The sequence below is a fragment of the Apteryx rowi genome, unplaced genomic scaffold, assembly GCF_003343035.1.
Source record: "Apteryx rowi isolate R43461 unplaced genomic scaffold, aptRow1 scaffold_352, whole genome shotgun sequence".
Lineage (NCBI taxonomy): Eukaryota > Metazoa > Chordata > Aves > Apterygiformes > Apterygidae > Apteryx > Apteryx rowi.
The window spans coordinates 764430-783341 of NW_020449997.1; the positions used below are offsets into that span (position 1 = coordinate 764430).

Genomic DNA, 18912 nt, shown 5'->3' on the forward strand with positions numbered 1-18912 from the left:
GGCGGGGGGCGCCCCGCTGGCGGCGGCGGCGGCGGCGGGGCCCTCGGCCCCGAGTTAAAGGCTGGCGCCGGAGCCATGCGTGGACCGCGAGAGAAACTCGCCTTTCCAGCCCCGGCTGCAGGGAGCCGGAGAGCGCTGCAGCTTCCCGAGGCGCTGCCCTGTGCGGCTCTGCGCCGCAGCCCGCCCTTACGTGGGGTCGGCGCAAAGCCGGGACTTTCGTTGGAGTCTTTCTGCATGGCTTTACACCGAGATATCTGGGTAACACCCTCCCCCTGTACCGTTGCTGTATATGTCACGGGAAACTCGGGGAAGTCTGTGCGCTACTAACTGCGAGCCCCCGAGAAAGGTCCTCGAAGTCGCCGATTAAAACGTGGAGGGACATTTTCAGTGCTTAAAGACCCAATATTGTGATGAAATGATGCTGTGGTAGCTACATCAAGGCCAAGTAAGAAGGAATATTGAATAACGAAGTGGACTAAATCACAAAATATCCTCTTGCTGCTTACTAAAAAAGCAATAGACCTGTAAAAAAGAGGAATAACTTGAGAAGCCTTTTAAGTCTCCAGAAAACTTTTTATTACTGTTCACTTGTATTGTAACCTACAGTTTCTAAGTCTGCATGTTTCTGTTTACTTCAGGAAATCAAAAATAGTGCGACTGAATGGCTATGACAGTAGCATCTTACTATTCCTACATACTTGTCTTAGAAAGTAATATGCCAGCCCAGAGAATTGGGGAAATAATCATTTGGGTGTTTTTTGTTTGCTTTTTTTTTAATGAGACTCAAACAGCTGCTGTATGATGGTGTGTATGTATGTTGTGTGGTAGCCCCATAAAAGCTGTCTGGCCCTCCCAGCCCTAAGGGAATGCAGAAGATATCTCAGAAATCAGAAAAATTTTCCAGACTTTATAATTCATTAGCTTATGAACTGCCCTCGCAGTTATATGATGTAATAGAACAATTCTCTTACAAAGTTTTGTATTGATTTGAACAGTTAAAATGGGCACAGGCAATGTCTTCTGCTACTCTTTTATGTGCAGGTCAGGACTGGGATTGGTTTATTACTTAACTGCACTTCCCATAATCTTGTGATGATGCAAGCCAGGGCTTTTTTGACTTTGTCCCTTGATTATGCAGTACATTTCCTATCCCTTGTAGTGCTTCCTTGGAGCTGGTGTTCAGGAGCAGGTTAAAGAAAAGGTTCTTTCCCTTTTTAACTGCGGCTGACTATTTTTCATACTGTCAGCCATACACTGTCCTGTGATGATAATGGCAAAGCTGCTATGTTAAAGAGTTCCTCCTGTAGTAATACCTTCTGTCACTTGAAACAGCTAAGATGGCCTCCAGTCACTGCACTTAAGGCTGTCAATTTGGTTGAGATTGCTGGCAGTGATTCAGATGTTAATAGAATATATTGATGACTTACTAATTTCACTGTCTGCGTGTTATACTTCTTCCTAACCTCCCCATTCCTCTTGACCTGCCTCATAGGAAGGGCCCTGAAAGAACTTCAGGTGCAGAGAAAGTTGATGAGTTACGAGGCAAGTAATTTTTTCCCCCCTCAGTTATTCCTCCCCCCTCCCTTAGTGGACTTTTTGGGGGGGCAGGGTGGTCTCATTTCAGATGGGGACAGGAATGCCCCATAATTGTTGGGGAGACAAAGATGTTGCTAACTTTGTGCAAAGGCTTTTTCTCCTGAGTGCCACACTTAAAACATGTGGGCACACACAAATGGAAGTAGACAGACCTGAGCTCTTTTGACCGTGCCCCCAGATGGCCAGACTTGAGGCAGCTGTTGGTCTGGCTGTATGATGAGAGGGTTCAGCTCTGTACTAAATCTTGCTAAAAGGCAGGCTTGGATATAGCACTGTGCTAACCTGACAGGCTTTTGGGCTGGAACTGGTTCAGGTCTGGCCAGTTCAGAGTGTGGGCAGGGGCTCTTGAGGCTGCTTTTACCTACTCATATGGACATACTTTTTTACTTCTGGGATCACAGATGGCAGGSAAATCAATATTTTATAAAGAATATAGACGCCATCGTCTCTCTGGTACTGAGAGCAGACTCTTTCTATTTCCAAGGAGGTTGTCTTGCAGTAAGAGAAAGCAAGCCATGAATCAGCATGTAGTCTGCTAAAGAGGAAAAAGTTGGGAACATTCAATATTTGTGTAAATGTCTGGGGCACCTGCTGCTCCAGGGTCATTGGTCTGCATCTCTCTCCTTGTCTTGCTAAGCAGAGCTCTGTTGGAGAATTTCTTGATGAAATACTGAAGAAAATAAATTACCAAGTCCATTCCAAATGTATGTTATCTGATGCTTATGAAGTTTAAGGCTATCTCTATTAACAAAGTAGTGTTTTGTGCCAGTTTTATCAGGATACAGTTCTTGTCTCTGCACCACTGAAACATACAGCTTGTAGATACTCATCAACAAGTCAGAGTTTTAGTTCACATGGAAGTGGTCTTGTCTGTTTAAGTGCTGAGACTCGTGGAAGCTGCGTGTGCTTTGTTGGAAATCAAACCACCTTTAGACCTCTTATGTACATTCCCTTTAGACTTCATAGTTAGCTAGTCCGTGTGTAGCAGCTGGTTGTTTCAGTGATCATGAGGTTTTATGAAAGCCAGAATTCACTTCCTTTGGAGGACCAGGATGTAGAAGAGAAATGAAAAGCTGGGGACATATTTTCTTCAAAAGATGACAGCCTTACTGTGTTGTTTCTTCATTTCTTAATGGAGTTGAGTGCTCAGTGGATAATGTTCTTGGATGATATGCACATAATGTCTTCTGTCTTTCATTGTTGCTTCACCTTCAGGGCTTCCAGATTGAAGTGGGAAACGGGTATGATGAATGCAGGCAGAATGCARATATTTCCAGTTGGGATGTGAAGCTCCTGGAAGAATGCCCTTGAGTCGTTCAGTTTGATTTCTTGACAGGATGAAGATATGAAATATTTATGTGCACTAAATTTGGTCCTCTCCTAGGAAGGGAGGGCTTTTTTTGATGGTATGGCATAAAAGAGGAATGGGAGGAAGTAGTCTTATGTTATGTCAAGATATATGTGGAAGTGGTTAGGCAACTGTGCCTGCCTTATCTATATGTAAATGACAAATATTTCAACTTTAACTATTTTGTTTTTTCATGTGAAAACTTAAGACTGCTTAGCTGAGTTCCAGGTCATGCTTTTGGATGCTCTTAAGTGGTAAGTTCTGTACTGTATCATTTTGAGGGTCAGTGCTTGCATGTTTGTTTCAATCTGCTCTTGTGTTTTAATATTTTGCTGGTGAATATTTGTATATTAATTGAACAAACTGAATACAAAAACACAAAGCTATCACCCTTGAGAGGAAGGGAATTGCTTTTTCCATGTTTTTTCCAACATCTGTTAATGGCTTAAATGTTTCTGGAGGATAACTCAAATATAAAACTACTAACACCGTACCAGTGAAAATGAATGAACTTTATATCATCCTTTGGATTCCATTAAGTAGGCTGTTTTAGATGAAAAGAAGCAAGATTCAAAGTGTGAGAAATGAGCAAGCTTTCTCCTGTATTTTCTTCTGTCTTCTCCCCCCACACACACCCCAATTTGCATTGTAACAGCAGAATGCCACCCCAGTGAAACTGACGGACTTGTGTGTGAGCTCAGTGAGAAAAAGGTTGCACACTAGGAACTAGCAGCAAAAAGAGCTTTTGTCTGAGTTTGGTTGTTGCAAGAACAGTGAAAGGTGAGCATAGCTGATATTTGAGAAGCATGGATGCACTTGGAGGTTTGGGTTGCCTGTGTTCAAATAATCAGTAGAAGAGGCTAAAAGTGGTTGTGTGGTTGTATTTTGTTGCTAATCTGTAATGCTTAAGTGATGTTGCACATGGTTATCTCAGGGTTTTAAATTTCTAGAAACTGTTTTTCTAAGGATAGCTTTAGAGGGCTAAAGAGAAATGCTGTCAAGATTAAGAACTGGAAGATATTGCTTTGCACAGAGTTGATCTTCAGGCCTAGCTTTTTCTGAGTGTAAGCTCACTGCTCTCTTCAGACTCCAACAGTCCATCATTCTTTACACAGTGGGAGTCTCTTTTACCCTGCCACTATTGCTTACTTTCCACAAGTACTTAAAGAGCTGACTATGCTAGTAAGTTGTTTTGACCCCCAGATTGGGTATGAACTGTAAAAGTTCAGAGAAATTCACAGGTTCTCTATGAAGACTAGAATTTCTGGGATCAAGAAGGGGTGTGATCCTCCTTTTATTTATTTTTTCACAAGGAATAATCATACTTATATAAGCTCCAGAAAATGTGCTACGGAAACTGAAGCTCTTGGGATTGAACATAGTGGCACTTGTTTGGTTGTGTGAAGATCTCAACTTGTAGAGAAGTGCTTCTCTGCTATGTGCTGTAAGAAAACTATACTGAATTTTTCTGGAAGGGAGTCTGTGGATCCTTGTTGGCCACTGATATTCAGAAGGAAATTTTTCTTTTTGTGGTGTGAATGTGTGGTTGCTTTAAGATACAATGACAGAAATAGTGGCTATAAAGGGGAAAAAAAATCCATAAAATAGATGAAAAATCTATTTTAAATAAAAGAAGATTTCTTTTTCTTAGCCCTGACAAAACTCTTGTGAATAACAGCACTGGGAGAGTAGTGAGTTTGTTTTGCTATTGCTGCTGGGGATGAAGAGGTTTGGTTTTTTTTTTTTTTTTTAATTGCACTGTAATTCCCAGTTCTCTTTGGTGGGATTCCACACCAGATGCACTATTTCTTTTTTTTTTCTTTCTTTCTTTCTTTCTTTCTTTCTTTCTTAAGGTGTTCAGGTGCCCTCTTTCTCTCCCATTTCAAAACCTTTCACTGTGATGTCCGTCTACTCCATTCCCTTTCAGTGGACTATTGTTCCTTACAGCACATTATTGTGGGGCTTAGTCTAGTTCTAAATGTCTTGAAACCAAACACCCTCGTAGCTTATCAAAGAACGTTATACTAAGTGGAACAGCTTGGCCATGTACATAATAAAAATTTCATATTGCGTCACTCTACAAATGTGGGTTATCTGTGAAGCTGAACAATACTTTGAAACTACAAAGAATCTTATTCTTCTAAGGTCTGAAGGCTGATATCCAGGCTTTAATTGTTGTGAATGATCTTCTTTCAAGCAGCTATTGCAGAGTGTCTCAGTAGTCTGTTATTGATACAAGGAAATAAGAATCATGTGGGGGAGGAGTAAAACTTTCAAACAGACCAAAAAAGAGAATTCGTATATGCTTAGACTCTGAGCAGCTGCCCTGGTCTGAATTACTCCTCTAGGTATGGCAGTCTATTGTGTACTCTGTTGGTAGATGGCAGTTCTCTTATATACTGTGCTGATAGACAAGAGTCTCTTGATTGGAAGGCAAAAAATATCCCCGAGATATGCTACGTTCTTGTGGCTTGATTTCTTGCTTAAGCAGCTTTAAAACTCTAATTTTTTATACTGTATGTTCTGCCATTGAAGTATAATCTCAGAATCATCTCCTTGTCTTCGCTTTGCCTTTTTCCCTCCTTTTCCTTGTGGTCTGTTGATTCCATCAAAGCAATTGAATGAAAAAACAATTGACAAGTTGCCACTAACCACTGCTCCTGTTTTGTGTTTTTTTTCCCTTGCTGGCAGAGTTGTGCTCCAGAAACATTTTAGTGAAAAAGCTTTTAATTTGTTTAAAGTCTGCAGCTACGCAGTGGTGCCTGTGAAGATGATAGGGCCATCCTGGAGGTGGAGTCCAGCAACTTGGCAAAACCTATTCTCAAGAGTAGCACAGGCTTCCAAATGAGGCAAATGGCATTTCAGTAGCATATCCACTTTAGAGCTGAAAAAAAAAAAAAATCACTGTTTGGGCTGCTTTTGTGTTTGGCAATGATTTCATATACAATAGAGTGTACTGTATATTCCTTAAACAGTATGCCATTTGCACTGCATTGGACCCTCGGTAGCACTATAGGGCTGTTAAGATGCAAAATAGTTGCCTTCCTCTCATTCATTACATACTTAATAGATGTTCAGATTCCTTGCTGCCACAAGATGTGAAAGTTCTAGTTCTTGGTTTAAATTCCAACACTTTTGACTCTTAAGTGAAGCCTTCGTATATGTACCTGAACAAACTCTCCCTGGACAGTGCTGTAGTCCAGGGATTGGACAGCAAAACACTATTAGAGTTTTATTAACTAAAATTCAGGTGCTATAATTTTCAATACATGGGTAAAGTCCTTGAGGAAGCTTAGTGCCTTAGGTTTTGTTTGTTTAATTCAAATTACACGTGGCTTTCAGATAAGGCACAAGATATACCTAAAATCAAAGGAACTAAGGTGTCCTAAACAGTATAACCCTTAATCTTAAAACAGTCTGATGTGACAAATCACATGCCATTGTTGCAAAATATGGTAGTAAGGAATGGTACAAGACTAGCATAGGAAAAAAGGGTTTTGTTTTTTTTATGCTTTGTCTGTGAATGCCTTTCTGGGACTAGGTGTTCCTGGCTTCAGTGATTGCATGGATTGGCACTCCCTGTAACAGTCCAGTTAAGGCAACTCAAGGGAGTATGCCAAGAATAAATGCTGGAGGATGTTGGACAACATGGTCTGATGCTCCAGGATTCAATGTGAGAAGAGCTACATTGTGTTCCAGTCATTCCAGTGGTGGTTTGTCAGCAGTAAAGGGCATGGGTGTTGCTGTATTGCCTTTTGGCATTAGGAGTAACAAGTTGGTTGGATTAGGGAAGCTTAAGTCTCTCCCCTATAGGAAAATATTCATCATCTTAATGTGTGTTGCATATGACTCAAAAACAACCTTCATAAAACCCAGTGAGCCATATTTCAAGTCTGAAATTTTTGCTTTTAGTAGTGCTACCCTTTGGAACAAAGTTGATATAGCATTTATGATCTGCATTTTTCATACCATTTGTAGCATGAAAAGCTTGTGTAGCTAACTGTTGCACCTTTACCTGTAAGCCAAATCTACTAATTTGAACAGCTGATTCTGTAATTTAGACTGAAGACCTGGCACAGCAATATAAATTTGAGATGTGTAAGTAGGTTGTAGAGTGTGTCTTTGAGGATCAGGGCCACGTCTGCTTTGCAGTCTTTGTGGTGGTGTGCATGCCAGCGTAAAACTACTAATATCACAGCTTTGCCAGAGCACCTGCACGATTGGCTGAGGCATTGCATCAGCAAGATGAGCTGCACCCTCYTTATCTCCTGCACTGCTGTGAGGCATTGCCCTGTGGGGCTTTGTGCTGCGCACTGCGGCATGGAAGCATTTTCCCAGGCGGTGGGGAGGGTTTGGAGTCYAGCCTCCTCATCCTGTAGTGTGCTTTGGTTTTTCAGTCTGTGCAATAGAGTAATCAGAAACTTGGGCCTTCAGAAACAGATTAGCGGAGTGTCTGTTGGGGAGGGGTGAGGGGAAGGGGAGGTACCTGCATATAGCTCTTATAAGACACAAAAATCAGCAGATACCACAGTGGCTGCTTGTAAGTGGGAGAAATGAGACTAGAGATATTGCGGAGATTGCAGATAGTGAACAAAAACTGCCAAATCCTACAGACATTCGCACACCAAGTCTGAAGCATGGCGAGAGATGCTTCTGACACTGGGAAACACTCACTGAGTGTCTGGATCAAACTGTGGTGTGTATCTGAAACGATCATCAGCAGCTGCTGGTGCTCTGAAGTCAGAAGGCTTGTGGAGCTCTGTGCCACGCTTGCTCCAGGTTAGGCACACCCAGACAAGAGCTCTTGCTCCTTCGTTGAAGGAGTAGATGGTGATCTTACCCTGAAAAGTAGCAAACCTTGTTAAGTTGATGAAGGTGATATACAAATTCATGTGAAGAATTGTAATGTGGCAAGATATAAAAGAAAGATCTGATGCTCTTACCACTGCAGACTTTGTGGTGGGAAAAGACATGTACTGATTTCTGTTCTGGTTTTGCTTCCACTCCCCTTTTTTCTTCTCCCACTTCCAAACCTTGCTTCTGAGTATGTAATCAAAAGCGGTAGTTTTGGTCCTGCAAAACTGGTAGGGAACTTGCTCTGATGTTACCATAGGGTCACTTGGAGGTTCCTTGAAGTGCACATCTTCAGGAAATGCAAGATTGTTTGAGAAGTGCTTTTTTTTGTTTGCTTTTTCTTTCCCATTGTTATAATTGATGTCAGTTGTAATCATCAAGAACGTGGTCTTGTGTATGTTTCCTTGGCCCGTGAGGACGGCACCGGGCTCCTAAGCAGAGGCAAGGATGAAGATTTATCTACCATMTCAGAGGCTGGAAAATGCCTGAACGTTCACTTGGTAGATTAAGTTGATATTGGAATTGCCTCATGCCAGGGCTGAATCTTAGTGACTCAAATATAAACATTATGTAAAACACAACATGCTGCAATAATATTTGTGAAAGAAGCAGGAGAAACCTTACTGCTGAAGTGGTGGCAGCGAGGAAGTTGGAGAGCTTCTTTTTACAGTCAAAAGCTGGGGGAGTGGGAGGAAAAGCTAAGCAAGGGAGCAGAAGTCCTCTCTGACAGGGCAGTGCATGTCATGCACTGTTCTGCTTTGTGTCTGTGCGAGTTCATGACAAAACTTGTACCTGCTGTGGGTGAGGAAATAAATTTAGTAAGCAGCAGTTGTTCAGAGAAGGACATGGGGGCTCTGGGTCTGCGGGGAGGAGGGCAGCTCTCTGGATGAGGGCGAGTCACCTGTGTCGGGTGTTGTGTGACAGCTGCGTTGTTCAAAGCCGAGGTGTAGGGTACAGGACCCACGCAGTGCTGGTTCCACGCTGTGTCATTAAGACAACTGGAGCATTTCAAGATATGGGCTGACTGGAGAGGATCTGGAGAGTAACAACCCTAAGGTGTTCATTCACAGGATCTTTTTTGTACTCCTGGATGTTATTCATCTGAAAAACACTGAGAGGATGCTAGATAACTTTCTGATATGTAAAAAAGCAGCTGCAAGGAAAGAAGAATAAACTGTTCTCTGTATTTGTAGGATAGAGCAGAGAAGTAGAAGGCTTTGGCTATGGTGAGATTTAGGTTAAACATGAGAGAAACTTTCCAAGCATGGGTAAACTTTGAAATGCCAACTCTGTTCCCTGGGTGGAGAGGACAACACGCTATGTCATCCTGGGGTGATACTTTGAGTATATGTGCATACAAAACTTGCTGCTGCAGTACAGTTATTCAGGCAGCATAGCAACTGCCATGATGTGAAGTGCCTCTCTTGCAAGTGCTGTATAGGTTCTGTGTGTTACAGCCGGGCAGGGACATGGCAAATTTGTGTGTGCACCTTTGGGTCCTTCTGCTTTCCCTTTTCCCTTTACCTCTGCCACTGGGGTTGCACAACCTTGAGAATGGCGCTCCCAAACAGATCCAAAAATGTGCTCTCCCCCACTTTTTTTTTTTCTTTCTTTTTTTTTTTTTCATTTAGGTCGCTGTTCAAACAGAGTGTAATAGGTGCCTCCTGAGGATGCATCAGTGGTGGACAGAAAGTCATGTAATATTTAAAAGGTCATCTGCCAGGCAGTCAGTAGATGAGAAAGTTGCCTCCAGTTTTCTGGGGAAGTGGTGTGTGTGTTTGTGTGTTTTTTTAACAGAGAAGACCCATTCCATAGTCACTGTACAACGGTTTGTATCCTTTAGGGCAATTTAAGAACATTTTCTCAAGTCTGTAGCAGGGCGGAGACTGCCTGGCTTCTCTGGATAATAAGCACAGTAAATTAAACAACTCTACCGCACTAAAAGCAGGCACTGAATATTCTTGGAACTTTCTGGCACTTGACCATTTGGAAAAGAAAGAGGGAAGATGGCGGGTGGGGAGGAGAAAGGGAATTTTTTATCTGCAAGCAACAACAACAAAAAACAAAGCACACGTGCACAAATCTTTATTTCTTGTCCAGAGTTGCTGTTGCCTCCCTCAGTGGATTCTTTCAGGGCATGGCTGGCTTCAAGGAGCCCTTAGCTCTCTGCACTGTATCATTCAGTGCTTCTCCCACGGTACTGTTCAATGCTTGTTGGCTTCCAGTAGGTGTTGCAAGGTATCTGCAGTCACTTCCAAGGCAGTCAAGGTTAAAACATCCAGTACTGCCTAGCAGGAGCAGGATAGAGGGATGCAAGGAGCTGCCCCAGCTTTTCTGTTAGCCTTCCTTTTGGATAGGACAAGTCCACAGATCCTTCTTGGATATCAAGACACAAATACTTTGTATGCCTCTTCTTTCCACCACATACTCTTCTTTTCCATCAACTTAGAAGAAATCAGGAATGGGAGATCACTTTGTTTCTTGGACCAGACAGCAGCATGATGTTTGGCTGTGGGTATACCAGGAATGATAGCTGTGTACATGCTACCAGGGGTGAGAAAGCAGGCGGGGAAAAGTGTTTCAGACGTTTCTGGGATCTTGGAGTTTTCTAGTCTTGGTGACTGGAACTTAGAACTGCAGCTAGCTGCTGTTGGGAGCAAGCAGGGGTTCAGGACTGCTGCCAGGTGGTGGTTTATATCAGCGCAGGTAACACGGGATCTCCCAAGTCCAGTACTGACACACTACTTCCTGTGTTCACATGCTGTTTAACTTCAGTAACCACATGCGGGAATTTTGTTGGCAGGACTCAAAAATCGATTGATAGGCTTTACAAGTACTGCTTCCTTTTGTTGACCAGCACTGGATACTTACTTGGCTTACGGAAAGTGAATGGAGATACTGCGCATTTGTTAGAATAACAATCCTTGTCTATTTGTTACATGATGTGAGCAGTTGAATATACAATTTTATACAAGTAAAGCAATGTATATCCTTGTTGGAAAATCAGTTTCTAAAACATTAAATCATTCCTGCTTCTTTCTTAACAGTTCTGTTCAAGCATCTATTCATTAGAAGGTCAAGAGGACCTCTTTTTCCCTTTGAAGAAGGCAATAACCACGCTGATATTGAATAATACCTAAGATCCTATCTGAGATGCATTTATGTAACTTTGTTGTGGTCAGACTTTTTTCTCTCTTGGCCCCTAATTGTGAAGCTACATTATATTTATACTAGGAAAATAGAACAGGCATCTGCGTATACGTGAATCAGAAAGATTGAGGGGTTACATACGAAAATATAAAATATGGCTAGTTACACATTCATGTTATTGCAATCTTTGAACCCAGGATGTGGCTGGAGACAAATAGCAAAGCTGCAAGCACCGCTACAGCTGAATGTAGGGCAGTCCAGAGGAAAAGATCTTTTGTTGTTGTTGTGTTTTATGTGTTGTATTGTCAAATATCCTTTGTACTCCTGTCAATATATGACAAAATATCTTAAGATTGAATGGCCTGTGGGCAAAGATAAATGTCCCCTCAAGGGAGAAAATGAGGCACAATGGGGATTTTTCCATTGTCATTTTTATATGTAGCTTGCCAAAAGTGGAAGCTTTTTTCTTTACAGGAGATGTGGGACTTTTTTTCTTGTACATTCTTAAGATGATAAAAATATCAAAAGAATATATTATTCACTTACCGCTTATGTTTTATTATAAACAAAGCCTTCTTTTATACCCTACAGTTTAACTGCAGATTTTTCTGGAAACAATAAAAGGGATTAGTGCTTAGGATTAGGACTGTTGTTGGTCAGAAGAGAATTACATGTACTACTTAGTGCTGTGTAGCTTTGCTTGCATTTCTCTTGTTCGTATTCCTGTATTGCTCAGCTACGCTCACTGTACCTGAACGTAACAAAAACAGCCCGGTGCCAAATTACACTCGAACATCTACAATTTCTGTGTGTGTATGTGGTCAGTTTGTGTTTGAAGAGGCGTTCCTCTGTTATTAGTGACATTTGAATCTTTCCAGGTTGAGCCAAAGGGGGAAGATTGGCATGTTTGCAATACAAAGGACATAGCACCGCTGGCTGCGGCTGCTGAGCGGGCGCTGTGTGTGAAGGCTCAATTAGTGCGTGCACGGGCTCTGACGGCATTGTGCAAGCGGCCAGGCCGCTTGGAAAGCAGCCAGGTGGCAACCCTACTTCAGAGCATAGCTGAACTTTTGCTTGCTTCCAGCTGTTTTTATTCCATCCCTACCCAGATGGCAAAAAGCAGAGGTGAGTTAAAGTGGAATGATGAGTTCTTTCGAAGCCAAAGAAAACTATGCTTGAGCAGCTCCTGCACTTTGGCTACTTTATTTTTAATTGGGAGTTTGTCCAAGATGCCCTAAGTTCAAACAGGGATCACTGCTGCGCCACACAAAGAAGCATAGTGTCTCTTTAGGACTTGGGATATATAATGGGAGTACTGAGCATGCTTACTTGGGTACTATTTTAAAATACCATCTAATTATAAATAACTGACAATAGACAGCTCCCCAGCTCTCATAATGTGCCCAGGAAAAGTTTGAATGAATAGGCTGCTTTTTTTGTCTGCCGGAGGAGTCTGGAATCGAATTCTAGATCTTAAATCCATGAAGTTGGTGGGGTTAAAGGTTTCTTTATGGGCGTCCTGAACCTAGAGAGCCCTAATGAGACTTTCCTGACAGGACTTCCAACTGTGCCACATGGGGAGATAGGGCTCCTGAAGCAGCTAAGATGCAGAGCCGCATTTGGTTTGTTGGTTAAAACAACCGCTTTCTAGCTGTGTTTGGAAATAAATAGGAAGCCAATAAAAGCATTTAGTGCAATGCTGACTGCTGACCTCCCACCTCTAGGTGGTTCCTCAGCAGCCCCCGGTGTTGAAAAGACACTTGGAAATGTTTCCTCCAGTGGACATCACTGTTTATAGCTGCTCCTGAGCAGGAGCTTTCTAGCAGGAGGAATGCTTGTCTCTAATAAAGGAAAATTTCAGCTCCCTTATTGAGATATTTTAAAGGAGTTGATTTGGATGACAACAGACTGGTCAGGAGTCTCATTATTGCTATGTTTTTCTTTTGGTCAGGTAGTTCTGTCATTCTCTTTTTCTATACTTATCAGATTGTTTATGAAGGTAACCATTTTGGATTCTTAAATTCMAGACCTGTTGCCTTGATTACAAAGGACAAATAAATACTTTTAATCTCTATTTTTTTCCCCAACTTTGGCAATATCAGTCTTCCATTGCATGCAGGACTGTTTCCATTCTAATTTAGTGTTACCACAGAGAGGGGGAGAAGTTTTTACATATAGATCTGTCATGTTTGGTTTATTTTCCATTTTAAACTAAGTTATTCAGCTTTCTTGTTCTCAGTATTTCTAACCCTTAATCAGTTTAGGTATGGCTCAACTTAGGGTTCTTTGCTCTTACTCTGAGCACTTCAGATATGTGATCTTGGGCAACTTCAAAAACAGAAAACTTTCTTCTGTAAGAATCTCAGCTTTCAATTAATTGGGTGACTCTGAGATTACATTTTTTTCCTTAAAATGTAAGATATCATGATAAATAGTTGGCACCATTCAACGTGTTGCAGAGTATTAAAACAGAGTAGTTTAAAGAATTGCTGAAATTTTCTACAGTGGTTTGTAAGTACCCAAGGTAATTGTTCTATTGGATCAATCATATAGCTAAATCTGTAAYGCTGATAGAACAAGTCTTCGGTTACATCTGATGATGATCAGCAATAATAAGCAGATTAATTATGATAGTGACAGAAATTTACTGTGTTTTGGAATGCAAATGTTAAGACATTGTTGTACTGAACTTTTTTTTTTCCTTGTGTGGGGGTGGAGAGTAGGCTGTGTTGAAAGATGTGCTTTGACTTGTTTATCTTGGATTCGTAAAAAGTAAAGGTTTCCCATTCTGAGATGTTTGTTCTGAAGGCTTGAAACAAACACAAACAAAGCTCAGTTATATCTAGGTTCTTCCTCTTTTTCCCCCTGCCCCTCACTAGTTTTCTTATGAACACAAAGAAAGCAAAATGCCAAGATTCAAATTCTGGGATTGCTAAAGTCAGCACCGATGGCAGTGGCACTAGAATTTCACCTGGTATTTATTTAAAATATTTGTACTCCTTTTTCCTGCAGTAGTTCAAGCAGGTCTTGTGAATCTTTGAGGTGCTGTCTCCTATGCTTTCACAGCTAGTGAAAAGCTTGTATTGGAACACAGTGGATTTTTCAGCGGCTTAATCTGTCCCATAGCCTTATAACAAGATTATGGCTTATGCTGATTTGTTGCAACAGCGCTGGTATATCCAGTAGTTCCAACAGCAAAATGCTAATCCTAAAGAAATAAAACTGTCTTCTTGCTGGCAGGCATGAGAAGAATAGGGGGATGGGAGTCTGCTCTCCTGGTAGGTAATTTGGTAGGTGGTAACTTGAGTTCAGCATCAGCTGGATTGAAGCAATTTGATTATATCTGGCTTTTGCAGAGGGATTGGGGATTGCAGAAGCCAAGCCGTGTCTCCTTTCTCTTGATTCTAATATACGTAATGCTCATCCTAAGCAAGGTTTGATTACAGTATGGTGGGGCTGGAAGTTTAAAAAATGCGTGAAGTACTGCAAGTAGCGATATTTGGCAGTCTGAGGGGAATGCTGCCTTGCCTCTTGCCTGCTGAACCCATAAGGTCAGTGAACAAACTGGATGCCCTGTTGTTCAGGCAGGATTGTGAAATTGTTGCAGTTTGGCCAGCTGTAGCTAACAACAGTTGTTTCTTCCACAGGAAAAGGTGTACGGAGGGGCTTCACCTAAGATAAAATATTTCTTGTAACTGCATCTTGCCCAGTTCTTTCTGAAGCTGCAAAAGATGCAGCCTCTTTCCTCCTATAGAGGATCTGTTTCACTCGATACTGTGTGTTGTGGTTATTGAAGCCAGGTTGATCCGAAATTAACAAAAATAATGGGATTCAGTTTTTTGATCTATTCTCAGCCCTGCCATTGGCACTCTCTCTTAGGGAAAACTTTCAAGTTCTCTAACTCTGATCCAGGAGAATTATGTCTTGGCATCACTGGTTTACATGAAGCAGTTAGTGCAGTCCTCTTTGTGCAACCCCTTCACTTGTCTTGGCTCTGTAAGTTGCCTTGCTGTAAGTTAACTTACTGCTCTTTCGGTTGGTCTGCCACATAGAGATACTATGCAAACATAATATCTAAGCTTCATTGTCTTTGCTGAATCTGTATTCTGTATTTGGGACTTTCGATGCTGGGCACTACTTCCTTCGACTCATTAAGCTCTTGGCTTATTCACACCTTGTCCGTGAAAGTAGCACTGGTTCTCTCTCCCTCCGCTGTCCAAGGCTGAGAAAAAAATGTGGGTTTTTTTTGTTTTTTTTTTTTGTTTTTGGTAATGGATCTTGCTGCAAAAGAGCAGTTTCAATCAGTTGCATGTCTCATTTTGGGTTGGTTGGGATTGGATAATTCCACTGGGTGTTTCCTATGCGACTTCTGCAGTGAAGTACCAAAAGGTCAGTGGAAACCTCTTGGTGAGTTTGTGAGACGTAACCTGAGCTCTCTTGTGGTTCAAGATATTCCCACGGTTAGGACTGCAGTCTTGTAAAAAAGCAACTCTGAAGTTCAGCTGTTTGGATCTTAATTTGAGAGACGGCACCCAAGGTTTTCAACCGACTTTTACCTGATCTTCCCTGCTTTAGTTGCCTGCCACTTTTTTTTTTTTTAACTTGCTTTTGACAAAAGAATGGAGAATATGAATCTTCTTAAACTCAAAATGACTATGAATCCTTACCCTGTTAGGGGAACCCTTTCACCTACTGAAAGATGTGGAGTCTATTCAGTTGATGAAACTTCAAATCAAAGTTATTTTGAATCTGTTTGGAGAGAAGGGTGCTTGGCAGGAATTTGAATTATGATAGAAATTCTGGTTGATCCAGATAACAGGAACCAGCCGAATAAGTGAATATGCTCCTGGAATGGAGCAACTTCATGGAAACACATACTTAAAACTACTTAAAAAATTCATTGAGAAGGATGAAGGAAAACTGGAAGGTGAGGTTGATTGCTAACGGTCCTCGATACAGCCAGAATTTCTATTCCAGATACTTGTGTTGCTATCTCAAAATGCTGTGTAGCTGGGGACAGTTTGTTACTCTCATCCACTGTGCTCAGACAAAGACAGTCAGATGAGACCACTGGCAGTCTTTCCTAATGAATTGGTCTGCTTTAAATTAAAAATTTAGTATAATACACTTTATAGGCCTGAGATGATTAAATTTTAAAGAGATTTTTTTTTTTTTTTCATCTTGCTCCTAGAAACAACAATATTTACCCTTTTAGTTCACTGGCAGTCCATGGTTTGTTTTTTGCATGATATACTTCCCATTCAAGTTGTTTTGCTTTTCTTTAAACGAAGAAGTTTATCTGACTAAATAGATAACTTCTTTTATAATTTTCTTTTTGTGTCTGTATGGAATGACAAAATGAGACTGATAACATGGAGAGGCTTTCAAAGCAGGTTTTTCTTCTGTAGTAGTAGTCTTCTCCACAATTGCACGCCCTTTTTACTTCTCTCTTCTTAGATGTTTTATGCAATCGTAACTCTTCCAAGCATCTGTTCAGTCAGAGTGACACCCCCCCTGCCCCCCTCTCCCAATTTTTAGTCCTTTTAGTCCCAGTATTTGCTTATGTTGCCATAGGTGGTGGTGTTCATGTAATGGTTGTGGGTTTTTCTTTTTTCTTTTTTTTTTTAACTCCTTTAAGAAACTTTTAAACTTACCCCATTCAAATTCCCCTCACTGCTTCAAAATGGAAAATTCAGATATTCTCACCCTGTTGAACTCTACCTCTGACCTTTGTTATAGACCAGCATGTTACTTTGGCAGAGGAAATAGTACTGGCAGGCTGAACAGCTCATTGTAACCAAACCAACCCAAATTGTAACCAGTAACCAAAACTACAGTGTCAAAGCTTGACCCGCCCCCCCTCCCTCAAATAAATGTTGAATTAGGGTGTCTGTTACTCTTTGACATTCACTGAGGTATGTCTCTGTAGATGGATACCCAAGGGATAATCTACAATATGATGCAGCATGAAGATTAATTAGTGTGATTCCTCCCCTCACCCTCCTTCAAGGTTCAGAAAGGAGTTATTTGTCGTGAGAGCTGAGTTGGTGAGCAGGTGTGATCTGAAAGATATTTTTAAAAATTTCCATTGTCCTAATTTGAATATTCAGACTTAAGAAGTTTGTGTTTCTTCCCCCAAAATGTCAACTCCAAACTCAGCATTATACAAGAAGAAAGGTTTAAGTATTGGTAAAATAATCTGTAGGAGAAGAAGCACCTGTTCAGCCAGGGAGATGTTGCTATGGTAATATGACTGAGTGCTGGAAATGAAAGATTATGTATTGATAGCATCCTGGTGGATTAGAAGTTGGATGGGAGCAATTCCTGTGCGCTGGCCCAGCTTCAGTTTGTCTGCAACAGCATAACCATTAGATAGCTATAGATGAGGTCAATGCTTTTAAAGAAAAAAGGCTATTTGCTCATTTGTTTGTTCTCTCCCCTTGATAACAATTATTCAGGTGCTTTCAGATGGTCACGTATGGCAGCACTGAAGGTATTTGATTAACCAATAGTATATAGTAGGTTCATCTTCTACTGAGTTGTTCCATACTCTTTTTTTTTTTTTTTTCTCCCCAATTGCATGTCTCAAAGAAAGAAAAGGTTATTTAGGAACATGCAGTCTTGTCCTCTTAAGTGAAAGAATTCATACTATCCTTTGAATTTAGACTCCAGTGCTAAGATTAGGTGCTAAGCCTTAAAGATACTGGAAAACTGACTACCTGGAATTCTGTTCTGGACCCCATTGCCCATGCTGTTTGTTTGTGTATGTTTTTCAAAGAATCTGTGCTCTTACTAACATAGAAGCAGCTATACTCAGTGTGGTGGTGGTTTTAAACACTAGCAATGCTTCTGTGGCTGTTTACATCAAATGAGACTAAACTGAAGTTCACAGTGAAAAATTTTTGTGATACAGCCTGACATAGACAAGGCCTTGATCATTTTGCTTATTTGTTTTGCATGGAACAAGGAGTTGCTGTCTGTCATCTTCTGTGGACAGTTATGCATATTTTTCAAGAGATCAGAAACCCAAACATTGGATAAGAAGTGAATAAGAAGTGAAGTACTGGGAGGTGTTTGAACAGTGTATAAAGAGTGAGCCCACTGGTGAAAGGAAACACAGACTCCCAGTTGAGAATGGTCCTGAGTTATGATGGATTCTCTTTAAAGGCAAAAAGATCCTGTGGTAGCCAGCCTGGTTTTAAGACCTCATGATACATGAAGCCTACCTTGAAAAGGTTCCTGTTATCCCCGATGCTCACAGACCCTCTTTGCCAAGAAGGCTAAAACTAGTGTGAATAATCTGCAGTTAGTAGGTTCTCCCTACTCACAGTTGGGTGTTTCTGACCTGTGCTCAGTCTCTTGAGGTGCTCTGTCTTGGCGGTGCTAGGCCCTCTACTTCCCATTTTTAGAAGGGGGAACCCTGTGCTTTTATGCCTTGGCTTCAGCTGTTACCTGCTGTGAATCTTCCAGTAAGTTCAAAAGAAACTGAGTTCCTCCTAAAATGTTACCTCTTTTGGGAACTATGTGACTAGCAAATGTTTGCAGAAATACAAGTTGGCATTTTCAAAAATGAGCCAGCTTTTATTAGTTGACTGGTGTACAGTGTTGTAGATTCCTTCTTTTGGGGTGGAAGAGTGAAGCTGGCATTCCCGTTTGTGCAAGTGTGGTGACCTGTCTCTGACCTAAAACATCTCTCTGCACCAAGCAGTGAATTCCATATTACTTTCTTGGGAGCCTTTGTGGTGGGATCCTATTTTTTTCTTTTAAACAGAGGACTGTAACTTCATTTCATACTAGCTGTGGCTGTGCTTTATTTTTCATGATACTATAGGATACTGTTAAGGTGTGTGTTAATGCATGGCCTGTTTGACCCTCAGGAAGGGAAAGGATCGCTACTCTTTGTCCAATGCAGAAGATATCATGTGCAAAAGCCTCCTCAGTGCTATGTTAGCATGATTAGTAAA

The 18912-nt window shown here is 41.3% G+C and overlaps 1 protein-coding gene across 1 annotated transcript in view; it reads left to right on the forward strand.

Annotated features, from left to right (window-relative positions):
* Window positions 1-3174: 3174 nt before the first annotated feature.
* Window positions 3175-18912, forward strand: part of GAREM1 (GRB2 associated regulator of MAPK1 subtype 1) — a 100241-nt gene continuing 84503 nt past the window's right edge. The window contains exon 1 of the mRNA XM_026072836.1: window positions 3175-3198. Coding sequence (XP_025928621.1) covers window positions 3186-3198 — 13 coding nt within the window. The 5' untranslated portion in view covers window positions 3175-3185. The remainder of the gene's footprint in view (window positions 3199-18912) is intronic.